This window comes from Triturus cristatus, chromosome 1_1 (assembly GCF_964204655.1).
Source record: "Triturus cristatus chromosome 1_1, aTriCri1.1, whole genome shotgun sequence".
NCBI lineage: Eukaryota > Metazoa > Chordata > Amphibia > Caudata > Salamandridae > Triturus > Triturus cristatus.
The window spans coordinates 112154025-112170967 of NC_140579.1; the positions used below are offsets into that span (position 1 = coordinate 112154025).

Sequence of the window (16943 nt, forward strand, 5' to 3'; positions counted from 1 at the left end):
GCTGTCGTCAGAGTCCCCAGGTGATGCATCTGTGGGTGAAACAGTGCATGATTAGTGGGATGATTACACCTACATAGTGTTGTACCCATTAATGTCCCTCTGTGGTCCAACAAATGAACAGTCTACAGCCATGTACAAAATATGTTGTGTATGCTCATAGGATTTACGCCTGTACCTGCACTCTGGGCTGACTAGACTACAACTCCCAAGATGCAGTAGTGTCATGTGTGGAGCTGTCTGTGCCAGAGCTGCAGACACAGTGAGATTGGGCTGGGGGCATGGGTATGGATTTACGCTATGCTGGGTGTGGCACAGGCATGCATCTTACCTTGGGCACTTGTGGCTGCGCCGGACGTGTCCATCTGGATCACCCCCACGACGGCTTCCCGCTCTATCGTCCCTTCCACAAGGTCCTCCAGGGCTGTGTTGGATGGTGCAGTGGTTGTTCCGCCTCCAGTCCTTCTTGCCTCCCGGAGCCTCTCAGCAATCCTCTCTTTGGCGCGCTTCCGCAGGTCATACCACCGTTTTTTAAGGTCGTCGATGCTGCGGGTAGTGACGCCAACCGCATTGACCCTTTCACGGATGCGCTGCCAGATGCGCCGCTTCTCTGTCTCAGGCACCTTGAGGGACAGCTTGCCAAAGAGGCGGTCGTGTTTGCTGGACACTCCCTCGATGAGGTACTCCAGCTCCCTGTCCGAAAACTTCTTCTTGCGCTTGCGTGCAGATTCTGCGCTGGATGGCACTTCCTGCGACATGATGGATGTCTGATGTGAATGGCAGAATCTGTGTGGCCTCACTCTGCACAGCCTGTCCTTCTTTCCAGCTCCTGTCTGCTCCTCTGTCGAGGCTATGTGGGTGGGGCAGCAGTATTTCCTGGTTGGTGATGTCATCAGCCCGTTCCCGGTGCGACGCGGCAATTTGCGATTTCGCTATTACCGATTCGGTAATAGCTAATTCGGTATTACCGAACTCGCTATTAGCCAAATCGGTATTACCGAACTCGCTATTTGCTAGTGAGGCCGTTTGCGTGCCCCGCTATTAAGGAATCTGTAAATTTAGCGATTTTTAAGGAATCGCTAAATTTCACCGAATCTGTTGATGCATGCCAATTACCGATTCCTTAATGGCGATTCCTTATTTTTCGCTATTAAAGAATCGGTATTAGTTTGGTTGATGCATATGCCCCTATGTGGACAATATATGGAATTAAATGCTGTTACAATCAAGAGCATATACCAATTACTCCTTTCTTCGGTCTGACTGGATCAAACTGTTTACCAAGCTTCATTGGAGAAGAGATTATAATCTAGTTAGAATTAGAGAAGGAAATGCATGCAAGTAGGCATTTAACACCAAGTTCAGGCATTAAGAATATTTATTAATGCCTTTCAGATTATGTTATGCCACTGTTACCTTTCGGCACCTACTCAATGAAGTAGTCAGACATACTGGACATTTATTTTGTAGTTTCATTTCAAAGACATTCTTTCCTGTACACAGAGATACATACAGATGGCAACAGAATCTCCTTAAGACTTTAGTGACATGTTTTCAATATTCCTGCAAAGTACCAGAAATAATCAAGATGTTTAATTCTCCTGAAGAGGAAAAAGTATTTCGTGCCATGTTACCCTGCAGGGTATCAATGCCTAAAAGGACGATAGATTTGGTTTCTCTATATTTTTGGCGGACTGCTATACATCAAGGATGTGAAAGAACATGTTCTCTCTCGTGTTACCTGTACACAAGCTAACTCCTGTCCTACTAAACTAATTGTGCGCTTGTGCTCTTGTCCATGTGGTCCTGTTCTGGTTGCGAATTTCTATGGATTTAATCGCTGAATTGACGCTTTCAGATTCCTTTACCGTTCTGTTAGTGGCAGTCCAGTATTTTCCCAAAATAGCACACTTCATACTATTGCCAGCACTACCAACAGCTCCAATATCAAAGTCATATTCAAGAAAGTGCTGCGATTACATGACTTACCTGATGTCACAGATAAGGACAGAAGTCCTCAATTCTTTTCTAGATTATGGAGGACTTTATCCCTTTCTTTAGGAATAGAAGGACATATGTCCACTAGTTGCTACCCGTTAATGATGGGCTGACTGAAAATATGAATGAAGCCATCAAACATTTTGGTCTGTAATTACACAATATCATACAGACTCCGTGGAATGGATTCTTGTCGCTGAATTGTTTTTAAATATATGTATCACTTCAGCGTGCACTTCACCGGTCACCCTTTTTCTGCTCTTATGTCTTTCATCCACATACGTTTCCATTTGTTCTCAGCTTTCTTCAGTCTCACCTGTCAAATCCACTATCCAATGGTCCATCGCAAAATTATATTGTACCTAAACTTGAGTTAGGCATCCTATAAAAAGTGTTCTATCGTCACCGTGCAACTAACGATGAAGTGGGAGATTCTGTCTGCTCCCAACTGGTTTCTTACGTCTGCCTAGATTCCACCCTAAATTAACCCCGTGCTCGTTGCGCCATTTTCTATCACTGGGGTAGTAAGAAAAATGTTAACTACCCTGAAAGCATCTACTCGTAGTGTGTCATGCTGTAGATTCACTGCTCTGCATACTCAAGTGTTATACTGTAGATTCACTGCTCTACATGCTCCTGCTAGCAAGAATTGTGGCCTGGACGTTTATAACTTACTTTTGTTTGAAGAAGTTGTTACAACATCTGCTGCGACTCCTCCCACCAAGTAGGAGGTAGTAAAGTGGCTGCCTCATTATCATCGCCATAGTCCTGCTGCATTATTTCTGGCATCTGAATATGGTTGAAATCTGACCCGAAGAGGTCATCTATTGTTTGCCAGTTTTTTTGCTAAAGTGTGAGCCTAGGCTAGGATTGCTTCTCATACCAGAGTCCCTCAGCCAACCGTGGTGTTTCCATCCTGGATCTCATAAGAATTGTATTAGGGTCTGTTCCTGGGGATGGAGGTGCTGGAGTCGGGGCTTCTCTAGTGCTGGCTTTGGTAGTATCAGCACCATTAGAGGAAACACTGGCAGAGATTTAGTGCTGGTGCAGCTCCAGGCTGCATCGGTGGTCCGCTTTGAGGGACAACCGTTAGGGCCAAAGGCTTTCAGGGTGAACCCATCAGATACATCACAATCGGAGCCTTGAACAGAACCATGGGTTCCAAAAAGAGCACCAGAGGGGCTGCTTGGTTCCTGAAAAGCACAACAGTGAGCAAAAACTGTACAGGATCAACGCTGTGTGATGAGAAATCCACATAGACCACAATATCTGCTGGGCCTGACTGCAGGGCCAGTGCAGGGAGTGGGGACAGTAGAAAGCCCTTGTGGGAGAAGGTACAGGAGCCAGAGAAGGAATTAGCAGGGCCAGCAAAGGGTTCTTGAGAGGAGTGATGTCCACTATTTCTAGATCTGAATAGGAGTCAGCTGGAGGCGAAGAACACTGAGGTGAACTACCGCAGTAACAGGAGTGAATGCCAAAGTGCAGAGTCGTCACTTTTCATCTTCTTTCTGTGCTTCTTCCTCTTTTCTTAGAGGACTTAGACGATGGAGGGGATTGGGACTTCAAACATGGCCGCAACCGCCGTCTGGCTGATGCTTGTTGCACATGCCATAAAAGCTTGGCCTCCTGCTCCTTGATAGGATTAGTGTGCATGTGTAAGAAAGTGGCTCTGTATATACTGTTCCCAAATAGGTACAGTGTGCACAGAGTCCACAGTCCCCAGAGGTTTGTCAGAGGCTAAAATTAGATATAACCTTACTCTCTGAAGTGGTAGCTTGGTCGAGCAGTAAGGCAGTATCAGAGGATGGTGTAAAGCATTTGTTGTACACACAGTCAGCAAATGGTCTCAGACACTCAAGAACTGAACTCTAGGCCAATAGTTTTGTATAAAAATATATAGTTGTTTTATTTTAGAACCAACAATAGGTATCAAAATATACTTTCTCAGAATGAAAGGCTTTAGATAAATACTTTCAATAGGCAATAGACTTTTGGATGCAATAGATACAGTTGTTGCAATAGGAAACACAATTTCAAACCCAATTATACATTGAGCTCAATGGGAATTTCTAGTTAAATGTAATAGATTATCTTTTGGATTACTTTTCTAACCACAAGACTGGATCCTAGATTCAGTCCTGGGACATCTCCTGTAATTAGTTGAGTAAAAACGTTTTGGTTACAGTTGTGATTTTTAAGGAATATTATTGTATTTTAAAAGTTGACAGAAACTTTTTCACATAGAATCAACAATGTTATCCTATGGGAGGAAATTCACTAAGCAGGTAAGTGGGGTTAGGGTTACTTTTTCTAACTCAGTCAACTGGGGCATCGCCTGTAAACGGTTGAAAGAATGTGTTTTTGTAACATAGGCGATTTTTAACGAATATTTGTAAGTTTGCAAAATCGACAGAAGAATTTCTGGCAAAACACAGGCAATGTTATCCTATGGAAGAAAATCAAGTTAACGTTAAGTACAGTTGTAAATACTTTTGGGGGTCAGTGCTGGGCACCAAGATCCAGCACTGGTATCTTTCCTGATAACAGGTGAGTAAATTCGTTTTCGTAATTTGGCTGATTTTAGATGAAAATTTTAAAGTTTCAAAACTCAACACTTAGAAGAATTTCCAAGTGAAACCAGTCAATGTCACCCTATGGAAGAAAAGAAAGTTATCGGCTTTTGCGTAAGTACTCGTCTGGCAGAGATAAGGTTCTCGGCATAGACTCGGGTCTCCCAGGGTCGGGTAGGTACAGTTGTTACACCCTCAGCGGCACAGGGGCAGCCGGGTGCAGTGAGTTAGGCCCAATGTTATCCTATGGGAGGCAGAGGGCCGTTGGTTAGTGGCTGCTGGCTAGCAGGCCACGCGGCTGTGGGAGCTGGGCTCCTGGTCACTTGCTCAGGGCAAATGGGGAAGTAGATTAGAGTAGAGGTTGCACTGCCAGGGGCACTCGGGCGGCTGGGTACAGGGTGCTTTTGAGCCGTTGGGCGCTCAATGGATTTCAATGGAGAAGCTCAAGAACGAAAAAAGGCTGCAAGCTTGGGGACGAAGATTCTTCAGGTGCGACCACCACTTCGAGAGGTAAGTTGGGTAGTTTGAGGATAAGTAGGCACCCAGGTGTTGGGCACAGGGGGCCGCAGGGCGCTGGGTGCAGGGGTGCCTTTAGGCGTCGGGAAATCTTACCCTCTGCTGGTCGCGGTTGGAGGGGTCCCTGGTTCTGAGGCTGAAGGCGTTGTCAGGAGCGTCGAGCTGGGTCCTTGGGTGCTGTATTCAGGGTCACAGTCGCCGGGGGGACGTCCTTGTGGTCTTTGTCCACTCCGGCACAGGCCAGGCTTGGCGGGTGCAGAGTGTGCAGGGTTCGCGGTTCCTGGCTGATGCCAGGGGTCAGTTACTTGCTTAGAGCAGTACCACTGCTCGTGGGAGTCCCAGTTAGTTAGAGTCACAAGGCAGTCAGGTCCTCCAGGGTTTTTGAGGTTGCTAACCACTGGACATGCCGGTGTTTAGCAGGAGCAGGTTTGAGGGTCGACAGGCCGGTAGGGCTGGGGCCAAATCAGTTGGTGTCTTCCTCTTGTTAGCAGCTGCACGGCAGGTCTTCTTGTTCCTTGATCTTCTTTCTTGTTTCGGAATCTGGATCTAAATTTAGCGGCGTTACACGTAGGTAAAGGGCAGGGACCAATGGGTCCCCTCCCTGGGGTGGGTAGACCCCCTATCCTGCCACTCTCCCGAGGGAGGGGGCAGTAGCCTAGTCCTGATAGGGTAGGGCTCCCCATCTTCAAGATGGCGAGAGCCCGGAGATGTGCTTCACCTCGCCTCCCCCACCTGAGGGGTGGGGTTGGCAGAGGCTGGCACACGCCCTTTCCTTCCTTGGGATTTCCAGCCAGTCTTCAAAGACGGCATGCCTTTGAAGCTTCCCCTGCCCATCCTGGGGGAGGAGACCTAGAACCTCGCCCAGGATGTGCATTGTTGCAGGCCCAGGAGAGCGGATGGCTCTCTACCCAGGGGTCCAGCAACATGGCTGCTGTGTGGCAGCCTAGGCAGACCCTCAGACAAGACGTGGATTGTAAGTTAGGTTCAGGGGGCATCTCTAAGATGCCCTCTGTCGTGCATTGTACATTAAATTCCACACTGGCATCAGTGCAGCCATCATGGTGCTGTGGAGTTCGTGTTGATTATCTCCCAGCACCATACACTCTTAAATGGCAGCACAGCACTTACAGTGCCCAGGAATGGGCCTGGGTACTGTAGGGGCACAGGGCTCCTGCACCTGTACCCACACCACTGGCATAGGGCATCCAGCTAGAGGGGTGGCTGATGTATGCCAGGGCAGTGTGTGTTGTGGGCATGGCACACAGGGATGTGTGCCATGTCGACTGTTTTGTTCTGCACTCAGACACTCAGCCTGCAAGGGCAGTGTGTGTGTTAGGGTACAGGGCCTCTAAGGGTGGCACAATAAGTGCTGCAGCCCTTAGGGGCCTTCTCTGGTCACAAGGCCCTGGGTATCTAATGTGCCATTTACCAGGGGCTGACATGTGGCCAGAGATGCCAATTGGGTTTAGGCTTCAAAACTGTTTTAGGGAAGCAACATAGGCCCTGGGTACCTGATTGGCAGGAGCCCAGGGCACACTCAGTTAAAGTACATCAGCAATTCAGCAAAATGTGGGGGCATACCATGCAAGAAAGATGGCACTTTCTCACAGAATGAGACAGCATTTGTCATCCGAAGTGGAGTCTTCCTTCGGCCCAAAGCACCACAGGCAGACCTCATGGGGAATGGAGATGCAAATCCGCCCAAGAGAGGAGCAGCAGGACTTCAAACCTGGCTTCTTAGGGGGTGACATCCATAAAGCATTGGCCAATAAGAAACACTTTGGTAAAGACGATATGAAGAAACACGAAGAAAAAAGTAAATTAGAGTGTAGCCCCCGATCCATATCGAGTGGCGTGGAAAAACGGGAACAGCTATCAGGACACCCAGGTATTGCCTATATGAATCTAGGCTCATTACATTCTCGTGACAGACATCAGATTGGAGCTAGCGCTATCTGCCACTGCAGGAAAGCTGTGGCAAAGTTTCTGGATCCAGTCTCGTGTCTGGGGATAGTCAGAAGATGAGGAGTCTGCAAGTAGAAGTATCCAAACCTCACATACTTCTGCTACAATTTACACATACATTTTTGCTTCAATAAGGTGGTCATTAAGGGGCATATGTATTAAGTCCAATTCCCGTTCGCAAACGGGGCGATTCTCAGAAACGGCCCGTTTGCGAATGGGAAAAAGCTTTTTGGGATGTATCATCCCAAAAGGCCCTCGCAATATAGGGAATCGGAAAATGTGCGATTCCCTATTTTGCAAATGCATGTAAGGAATCGCAAATTGCGATTCCTTAACTGCAATGCAGGAAGCACCCAAGTTGTGCGATTTTGCCCTAAGAAATCGCAAATTACCACCAATATCAAGTTGGTGGTAATTTGCGATTTCTATGAAAATGCACTTTTTTGCATTTTTTTAAAGTGGCATGTGGTGCACATACTTACCCTTAGGGCGTGTATGTGTGCCACATGTGCACACATATATATTTCAGGGGTGCAACAGGGTGTCCTTTTGACACCCTTGCACCCTTGAAATTGCATTTGCGAGTACCTAATGGGCACTCGCAAATTGCGAATGTCTTCCCATTCATTCCTATGGGCCTAGAGGCCCATAGGAATGAATGGGAAGGTATTCCTTAATTGCAATTTGCGATTCGCAATTAAAGATTATTAAGGAATCACAATTATTATTGTGATTCCTACATATATAGCATTTTGCGAGTCCTTAATAGCGAATCGCTAAAAATCGCTATTAAGGAATCGCAAAAGGACTTGTTCATACATATGCCCCTAAATTGCTAGCCCTTCTGAGACGTCACCAATGCAAACCTATATAAAAAGTATCTTTACTTTCTGCCTCATTAATTTTCAGACACGATCAATGGATCCTTTAAAAGAACAAATAACTTGACCCAGCTAACACAAGAAGAAGGGAAACTTTGTTTTGCTAGGACATCCACTGTGATTTATCTACTCACCTTCCTGGCACCTGGAGGGGTAGGCTCAAAGATCTTAGCCTGCATGTCCGAGGGCAGGTTCGCATAGATAGGCAGAACAAGGAGCTCAGCAATTTTGGATCCCAGGCGACGGCAGCGCTCCTGCAGCATCTCACAGCAAGCCTCGATCTCTTCCTGCAGAACACAGAGATCCATTTATTCCACTAGAAGACAGTTTGGTGTGCAGACATCTACTCTTTCTTCCAACTTTTCCTCCTCTAAATTCCACCCCCAACAGAAGACAAGATGCACCAGTTTGAACTGCACTGAAATTAGACCTCTCACCTGCCCAGTGAGGAACACAAGGACGTCTCCAGGGGACTGGGTCACGTGGATCTGAAGGACGGAGACCACACAGGCTTCCAGGTAATCCGACTCTGGAGCCTAAGGGGACAGGCAGACAACGTTAATTTCCAAAAAAAAGTCACTCACTCGAAGCCTCTTGATTGTTAAAGTTGTAATGCTGATCTTTGAGAGTGGACCTTCGAAAGAAACAGAAGTAGAGGCCTGTGAAGAATGGAATTCACTTCTAAAAGGAGCACTGTAATATCACAGCTAGCAATCTGGCTTATCATTCAGTTTCAATAACTTTCTGGGGCTTCCCAGTGCATTTCTTTACAATATAGAGGCAGAGCATGGAACATCACCACTGCCTCCGTATACTCAGTCTGCTGCCTTGGCATGCTCAGCAATCATTGCTCTCTGGTAAACACATCATTCCTACCCATCGCACTTCCATAACTATGGTCACCCACCTCATCCTCTGTGACACTTCCAAATCATTTTTACATGACTCAAACTCCCACATTTATCTCCAGCCTTCTTCTGTCCCTGGGACGCATATCCCTTCTATACCATTCCTTCTACTGTCAATCTACCCCATACTTCCTCATTCCCTGGGGCACTCACAGATGACGCTTACAACGTTTCAATCAATAATTTCCCATCTTCACCAAATCCCTCCTGCACCCAGCTCATTTCTTAAAACCTACCGCCACTTTTGCCCCATCGAGAGGCCCTGTGCTGCCCCCCGATCCCCATCAAGAGGCCCTGTGCTGCCCCGGTCCCCATTGAGAGGCCCAGGGCTGACTTGGTAACCATCGAGAGAACCTGTTCTGCCTTGTTCCCCATCGAGAGAACCTGTTCTGCCTTGGTCCCCATCGAGAGGCCCTGTGCTGCCTTGGTCCCCATCGAGAGGCCCTGTGCTGCCTTGGTCCCCCATCGAGAGGCCCTGTGCTGCCTTGGTCCCCATCGAGAGGCCCTGTGCTGCCTTGGTCCCCATCGAGAGGCCCTGTGCTGCCTTGGTCCCCATCGAGAGGCCCTGTGCTGCCTTGGTCCCCATCGAGAGGCCCTGTGCTGCCTTGGTCCCCATCGAGAGGCCCTGTGCTGCCTTGGTCCCCATCGAGAGGCCCTGTGCTGCCTTGGTCCCCATCGAGAGGCCCTGTGCTGCCTTGGTCCCCATCGAGAGGCCCTGTGCTGCCTTGGTCCCCATCGAGAGGCCCTGTGCTGCCTTGGTCCCCATCGAGTGGCCCTAGGCTGCCCCGATCCCCATCAAGAGGCCCTAGGCTGCCCCGATCCCCATCAAGAGGCCCTGTTCTGCCTTGGTCACCTCCAAGAGGCTCTGTGCTGCCACGGTCCCCATCGAGAGGCCCTGTGTTGCCCCGGACCCCACCGAGAGGCCCTGTGCTGCCCCGGTCCCCACCGAGAGGCCCTGTGCTGCCCCGGTCCCCACCGAGAGGCCCTGTGCTGCCCCGGTCCCCACCGAGAGGCCCTGTGCTGCCCCGGTCCCCACCGAGAGGCCCTGTGCTGCCCCGGTCCCCACCGAGAGGCCCTGTGCTGCCCCGGCCCCCACCGAGAGGCCCTGTGCTGCCACGGTCACCTTTGTATAGTAGATGTCCACAGGAAAGCGGCGGCCCGGGATCCGGAAGATGGGGGCGTCATCAAAGAAGGCTGAGAATCTCTCGGTGTCCAGGGTGGCGCTGGCGATGAGCACCTTTAGGTCAGGCCGGAAGCGAGCGATATCTTTGATGAGTCCAAAGAGGATGTCAGTGTGCAGGGTGCGTTCATGGGCCTCGTCGATGATGATGACACTGAAGAAGGAAGAAGATATTAGACTGGATTCTCCCGCCGTTGATCGTTTAACCAGGTCTGGAGGCACGGCAGCCAAGTGCACCCACTAAAGGAATCTGCTCATAGCATTCAATCACAGCGAGTTCACTCAGCCTTTCATCCTGCCAAATCTGATAAAAGCAGGCTCATGGACATGGGTTTCAATGCCCTAATAGATAAACAGGTACTTTATAAATGCAGGTTACCTTCATGGGAACATGTGAATGTCTACTCCAATCTCGGAATATGACTTTTCACGAGAATTGTGTGGAATTTTGATTATGGTTCAGACAGAAAAGAAAGTCAAACACCAAAGATAGACTAAAAGGACTTAAAAAATTATATTGTTATTTCGAGTTGCGAACTGCGTGATGTAAATCAATAGACGTGTGGCTCTTACAGCAATGCTGTTTTCAACTTTCATTGCCTCAGTGCTTGTTAAAATGTTCTCAGGAAATGCAAAGAGATGGAACAGGACGTACACAGAAAACCAGAGCTACTTTACCAAGTGCTTGGTCACTTGAATGTTATCACAAACACAACAATCACACATTTGCAGCATTACCATCACTCCCAGTCTTCAACAATGTCTCTTAGCCACTCAGGCAGAAGGGAATGCCGGCCATCCAGCCACGGAATCTTCAGATCTAGAAATCATGCGATTCTGCTATGGTTCGAGTCCAGAGATTATCTTTAATCGCTTGAGAATAGGTACACGACTCAAGGTTATTCTGAAAAGACGTGCAAAACTTACACTTTGGGGCTTGTTGAGTCTACAACATGAAATAACCTACCCGAGTAATTTCCAGTTAAACATAATTGTAAAGTGCACATTGTGAGAAAGTGCCATCTTTCTTGCATGGTATGCCCCCACTTTTTGCTAAATTGCTGAATGTACTTCGATTGAGTGTACCCTGGGTTCCTGCCAATCAGGTGCCCAGGGCCTATGTTCCTTCCTTAAACCACACAAACTCCAAATTGGCAAACCCTAGCCACATGTCAGCCCCTAGTAAATGGTACCCTAGGTACCCAGGGCCTTGTGACCAGGGAAGGCCTCTAAGGGCTGCAGCACTCATTGTGCCACCCTCAGAGGCCCTGTACCCTTACACACACACACTGCCCTTGCAGGCTGAGTGTCTGGGTGCAGGACAAAACAAAGAGTCGACATGGCACACATCACTGTGTACCATGCCCATCACCTACACTGCCAAGGCATATGTCAGCCACCCCTCTAGCTGGGTGCATTACGCCTATGGTGTGGGCACAGGAGCAGGAGCCCTGTGCCCCTACAGTACCCGGGTCCATTCCTGGGCACTGTAAGTGCAGTGCTGTCATTTAAGAATACATGGTGCTGAGAGCTTGTCAAACACGAGCTCCACAGCACCATATTGGCAACACTGAAGCCTGGGAAGTTTGGTATCAAACTTCTCAGCACATTGAACCCACACTGATGCCAGTGTAGGATTTAATGTACTAAGCACCCCAGAGGGCATCTTAGAAGATGCCCCCTTACAGCTAACTTGCAATCCACGTCTGCTCTGAGGCTGCCCAGGCTGCCACACAGCAGACACGTTGCTGGACCCCTGGGTGGGAGAGCCCCTGCTCTCCCGGGCCTGCAACAATGCACATCCTGGGTGAGGTGAGAAATCTCCTCCCCCAGGATGAGCAAAGGGAAGCTTCAAAGGCATGCCGCCAGTTGGAGTTTCCCCAGGCCACTGCAACCCCCCACTCTGGCGGGAAGCTTGGCCGGAAACCCCATACAAGGACAGGGGATGTGCCAGCCTGCCCACCCCACCCCTCAGGTGGGGGAGGCGAGGTGAAGCACATCTCCGGGCTCTCGCCATCTTGAAGATGGGAGGCCCTACCCTATCAGGATTAGGCTACTGCCCCCCTCCCACAGGAGAGAGGCAGGATAGGGGGTGTACCCACCCCAGGACAAGGACCCATTGGTCCCTGGCCTTCACCTACCTGTAACGCCCCTAAATCTAGTATTTAGGGGCCCCCTGAACCTTCCTTCCTCAGATTCCAGATAGAAAAACGACAAGAAGAGCAAGAAGAACAAAGACCTGCCCTGCAGCTGCTAAAAAGAGAAGAAGACACCAACTGCTTTGGCCCCAGCCCTACCGGCCTGTCGACTCTCGAACCTGCACCAGCGCGGCCTCCCACGTGGCCAGCAACCTCACCAACCCCGGAGGACCTGGCTACCTTTTAGCTCTAAGCCCCTGGGACTCCCACGAGTAGAGGCTCTACTCAAGAAACCTACTTGCTATCCCTGGCACCAGCCCGGGACCGCGGACCCAACACACTCTGCACCAGCCAAGCCTGGCCAGTGCCGGAGTGGACAAAGACCCAGAGGACGACCCCACGGCGACTGTGACCCAGAGTCCGGCACCCAAGGACCCCCCTCGACATCCCGGAAGAAGCCTGCAGCCTCAGAACCAAGTGCCACCCCAGCCGCGATCAACCAGAGGGTAAGATTCCCGACGTCAAAAGGCACCCCTGCACCCGGCGCCCTGCGACCCCCTGTGCCCAATCCTGGGGTACCCACCTAACCTACAACTACCCAACTTACCTCTCGAAGTGGTGGTGGCACCTGAAACCTCCTCGTCCCCGAGCCTGCAGCCTCTTTCCAAACCGGAACATTCCCATTGATTTCCATTGAGCGCCCTAAGGCTCAAAAGCACCCTGCACCCAGCCGCCCGAGTGGCCCTGGCAGTGCCCTCTCTACTCTAACCTACTTCCCCACTTGCCCTGAGTAAGTGACCAGGAGCCCAGCTCCCACAGCCGCGTGGCTTGCCAGACAGCAGCCACCAACCAAGGCCCCCCTATCCCTCATAGGATAACATTGGGCCCAACTCTCTCTGCACCCGGCCGTCCTGAAACCGCTGAGGGTGAACCAACTGTACCTACCTGACACTGGGGGACCCCTGAGTCCATGCCCGGAATTTCAACACTACCAGTCGAGTACTTACCCTTAAACCGCTAACTTCATTTTCCTCATAGGGTAACATTGACTGGCTTTTTCTTCAAAAATCTTCTAAGTGTGAACTTTTCAAAACTGCAAAAATTCACCAAAAATCAGCCAAGTGACAAAAACGAATTTACTCACCTGCTCCTAGGTGAGCTCCCAGTGCTGGATCTTGGTGCCCAGCCCTGACTCTGAAAAGTGTTCACAACTATACTTACTTCTAACTCATTTTTCTCCCATAGGAAACCATTGCCTGCTTTTCTGTGAAATTTCTTCTAAGTGTCTACTTTTGCAAATTTGAAATATTCTTTTAAAATCGTACCATTTCTGCAAACGAAATTACTTACCTGCTTTTGATAAGGACCCCAGTCCTGGGTCTAGGCACCCAGTCCTGGATTACTAAAGTAACGATAAAGTACTCTACCTGCAATTTGAATTTCTTGCCATAGAGATCCATTGAATGTTTTCTGTGAAATATTTTCTAAGTGCTAACTTTTGAAATAGCTAAATATTATCTAAAAATCATTACAGTTATTAAGTCGACTTTCTTCACTTGATTCTGAATACTGACCCCAGGCTGGTTCTAGGATCCAGACCTGGAATTCCAAAAGTAATCTGAAAAGTAATTTATTACAAATAACCTGAATTTACCATTGAGCTCAATGCATTGTTATGTTTAGGAAATAGGATTGTTTATTGCAACCAACTGTGACTGTTTACACAAATTTATTGCTTGAAACAAAAGTATTTATATTCAACCTCTCATTCTGAGAAAGTATATTTTTACCCCCTTGTGGTTCTAAAAATAAAACAAGCATATATTTTATATATACAAATCATTGGCCTAGAGTTCAGTTATTGAGTGTGTGAAACCATTTGCTGACTGAGTGTGTACAATAAATGCTTTACACTGTCCTCTGGTACTGCCTTACTGCTCGACCAAGCTACCACTTTTGAGAGTAAGGTCATACCTAACTTTGACCTCTATCAGCCTCTGGGGGACTGTGGACTCTGTACACCCTGTACCTATTAGGGAACAGTATATACAGAGCCACTTTCTCACATTGGTGGATCAGCGGTGGGATACAAACTTGCATTTGTTGGACTACTTGGTTACCATCTGATCACACGACAGAACTCTTAAAAATTGCCTTTAGAATTCTGATTGGTTTTTCCAAAATTACTAAAAGTCTTGCTAGGGCCTTGCTTAAGTCCCATTAGAATTTTAGAAAAATAAAAGTCACTATAGTCAGGGTAGAGGGTTAGAACTGTCAGGTTAGAATGTCTCAAACAAACCCAGCTATTAGTGATAATAATAACATGGACCTGGTGGAGGAGCTCGACCTCACACCTTACTTACACTTGTCTTTCAAGGAATTGAGGTCCTTATGTAAACTCAAAAATTTACAAATGGGTCAGCATCCATCCAAACAAGGGCTCCAGGAGCTCCTGGCTGAGTATGCTAAAGACCACCCATCTGAACATGGTGATGGCCAGTCAGATGAGGAAAGGGAAACAGGGGAGGAGGACAGCAACCTCCCCATACTATTCCCTAGGGAGGAGATGGCACCCATACCCTCCAACTCAAGACATAGCATCTGGGCACCTAGAGACCACACAGGTGGCTCTGGTCCCAGAGACAACACTGGGGGACCCCCCAGTGAAGAGGACAGCCTTGTGAGGCTGGCCAAAAGAATAGATCTAGAGTCCAGGCTCCTGGCTCTAGAAAAGGAAAGGAGAGAGATGGGTTTAGCACCCATCAATGGTGGCAGCAATAATAAAAACAAGGATAGGGAGGAAACTTCTGACCTTAAAATCCCCAAAGGGATTGTCCCTAAATTTGAGGAAGGTGATGATATCACCAAATGGTTCACAGCCTTTGAGAGGGCTTGTGATATCAGGAAAGTAAAGAAACCTCTCTGGGGGGCACTCCTGTGGGAACTGTTCTCTGGTAACTGCAGGGACAGGCTTCTGACTCTCTCTGGGCCAGAAGCAGGATCCTATGACCTCATGAAGAAAGCTCTGATTGAGGGATTTGGATTCACCACTGAGGAGTATAGAATTAGATTCAGGGGGGCTCACAAAACCCAGACCCAGTCCTGGATTGATTTTGTAGATTTCTCAGTGAAGACACTGGATGGTTGGTTAGCTGGACATGGTGTGCAGGATTTTACTGGATTGTACAATTTATTCATGAAGGAACATATTTTGAGTAACTGCACAAATGAAAAGTTGCATCAGCATTTGGTAGACCTAGGTCTAATTTCTCCCCAAGAATTGGGAAAGAAGGCGGACCACTGGGTCAAGACTAGGGTGACCAAGACAACCACTGGGGGTGACCAAAAGAAGGTGGTCACAAAACCTCCCCAGGGGAAAGGTGGTGAGAATCCCCAAGATAAAAAGTCTGAGTCTTCCAAAGGGCCCCAAAAACCTGTTCAGGTGGGTGGGACCCAAACTACTCCCTATGTGCCCCAACCATATAGGGGGAAGAACTTTGATCCCTTAAAGGCCTTTTGTAATACCTGTAAGAAGCAGGGACACCTAACTGTATCTTGCCCCCAAAACAAAGCCCCTAAGGCACCCAGTACAGCCACTCCTGGGGCAGCAAGTATACAAATGGGATCAGAGGTGTACCCTGAGCAAATCTGGGAACACACTGAAGCAAGTTTAGTCTCCTTGGGAGAAGTGGAGTTTGCCACTGTGGCTGTGTGGCCCCCCAACTTGAAGAAATACTTACAGTACCCCTGGGTGAATGGAACTAGGGTAGAAGCTCTGAGGGATACAGGTGCCAGTGTCACTATGGTGAAAGACACACTGGTTTCCCCTGAGCAATACTTGATTGGGAAGTCTTACCCAGTCACCAACGCTGACAGTGTCACCACTAGTCATCCCATGGCCATGGTAACATTAGGCTGGGGGGGGGTTACTGGCCTGAAACAGGTAGTGGTCTCTCCAAAGTTGCCAGCTGCATGTCTGCTTGGAAATGATCTGGAAACCTCAGCCTGGGCTGAGGTTGAGTTAAAGGCCCATGCAGCCATGCTGGGCATCCCTGAATTGGTGTGTGTGCAAACCAGAGCACAGAGCAAGAGGAAGGGTGAAAAAGTAGGTTTGGAGCCTGGAATAATGGCCCAACCAACCAAGAGGAAGGGCAAGAAGACTGGGGGACCAGCTTCTGTACAGCCAAACACTCAGAACCCCTCTCCCCCTGGAGAGGATGTAGATACCTCTGAGGGAACTGAGTCCATGGAGCTTGACCCTTACCAGGTTGAACTCTTGGGCCCAGGGGGACCCTCTAGGGAAGAGCTGTGCCAGGGTCAGCAAGACTGTCCCACTCTTGAAAGCCTGAGACAACAAGCTGCTTCAGAAGCCAGGGGAGATGTCAGTGGTACCCATAGAGCTTATTGGGAAGAGGGATTACTGTATGCTGAGGCAAGAGACCCCACTCCTGGAGCCACCAGGAGGGTGGTAGTGCCACAGAAGTACAGGGAGTTCCTCCTAACTTTGGCTCATGACATCCCCCTAGCTGGACATCTGGGGCAATCCAAAACTTGGGAAAGGTTAGTGAGTCACTTTTACTGGCCCCAGATGCACCAAAAGGTGAAGGAGTTTGTCAGCTCCTGTGTTACCTGTCAGGCCAGTGGCAAGACAGGTGGCCACCCAAAGGCCCCCCTCATTCCACTACCAGTGGTGGGGGTCCCCTTTGAAAGGGTAGGTGTGGACATTGTGGGTCCACTCGAACCTCCCACAGCCTCAGGGAACAAATTCATTCTAGTAGTAGTGGATCATG

General features: G+C 48.9%; 1 protein-coding gene across 2 annotated transcripts in view; it reads right to left on the reverse strand.

Annotated features, from left to right (window-relative positions):
• Positions 1 to 16943, reverse strand: part of DHX16 (DEAH-box helicase 16) — a 128890-nt gene that overhangs the window by 61565 nt on the left and 50382 nt on the right. For both annotated transcript variants that reach the window (XM_085611390.1, XM_085611470.1), the window contains exons 11-13: positions 9959 to 10169; positions 8365 to 8463; positions 8062 to 8214 (exon numbers count right to left, since the gene is read on the reverse strand). In XM_085611390.1, coding sequence (XP_085467516.1) covers positions 8062 to 8214; positions 8365 to 8463; positions 9959 to 10169 — 463 coding nt within the window. The remainder of the gene's footprint in view (positions 1 to 8061; positions 8215 to 8364; positions 8464 to 9958; positions 10170 to 16943) is intronic.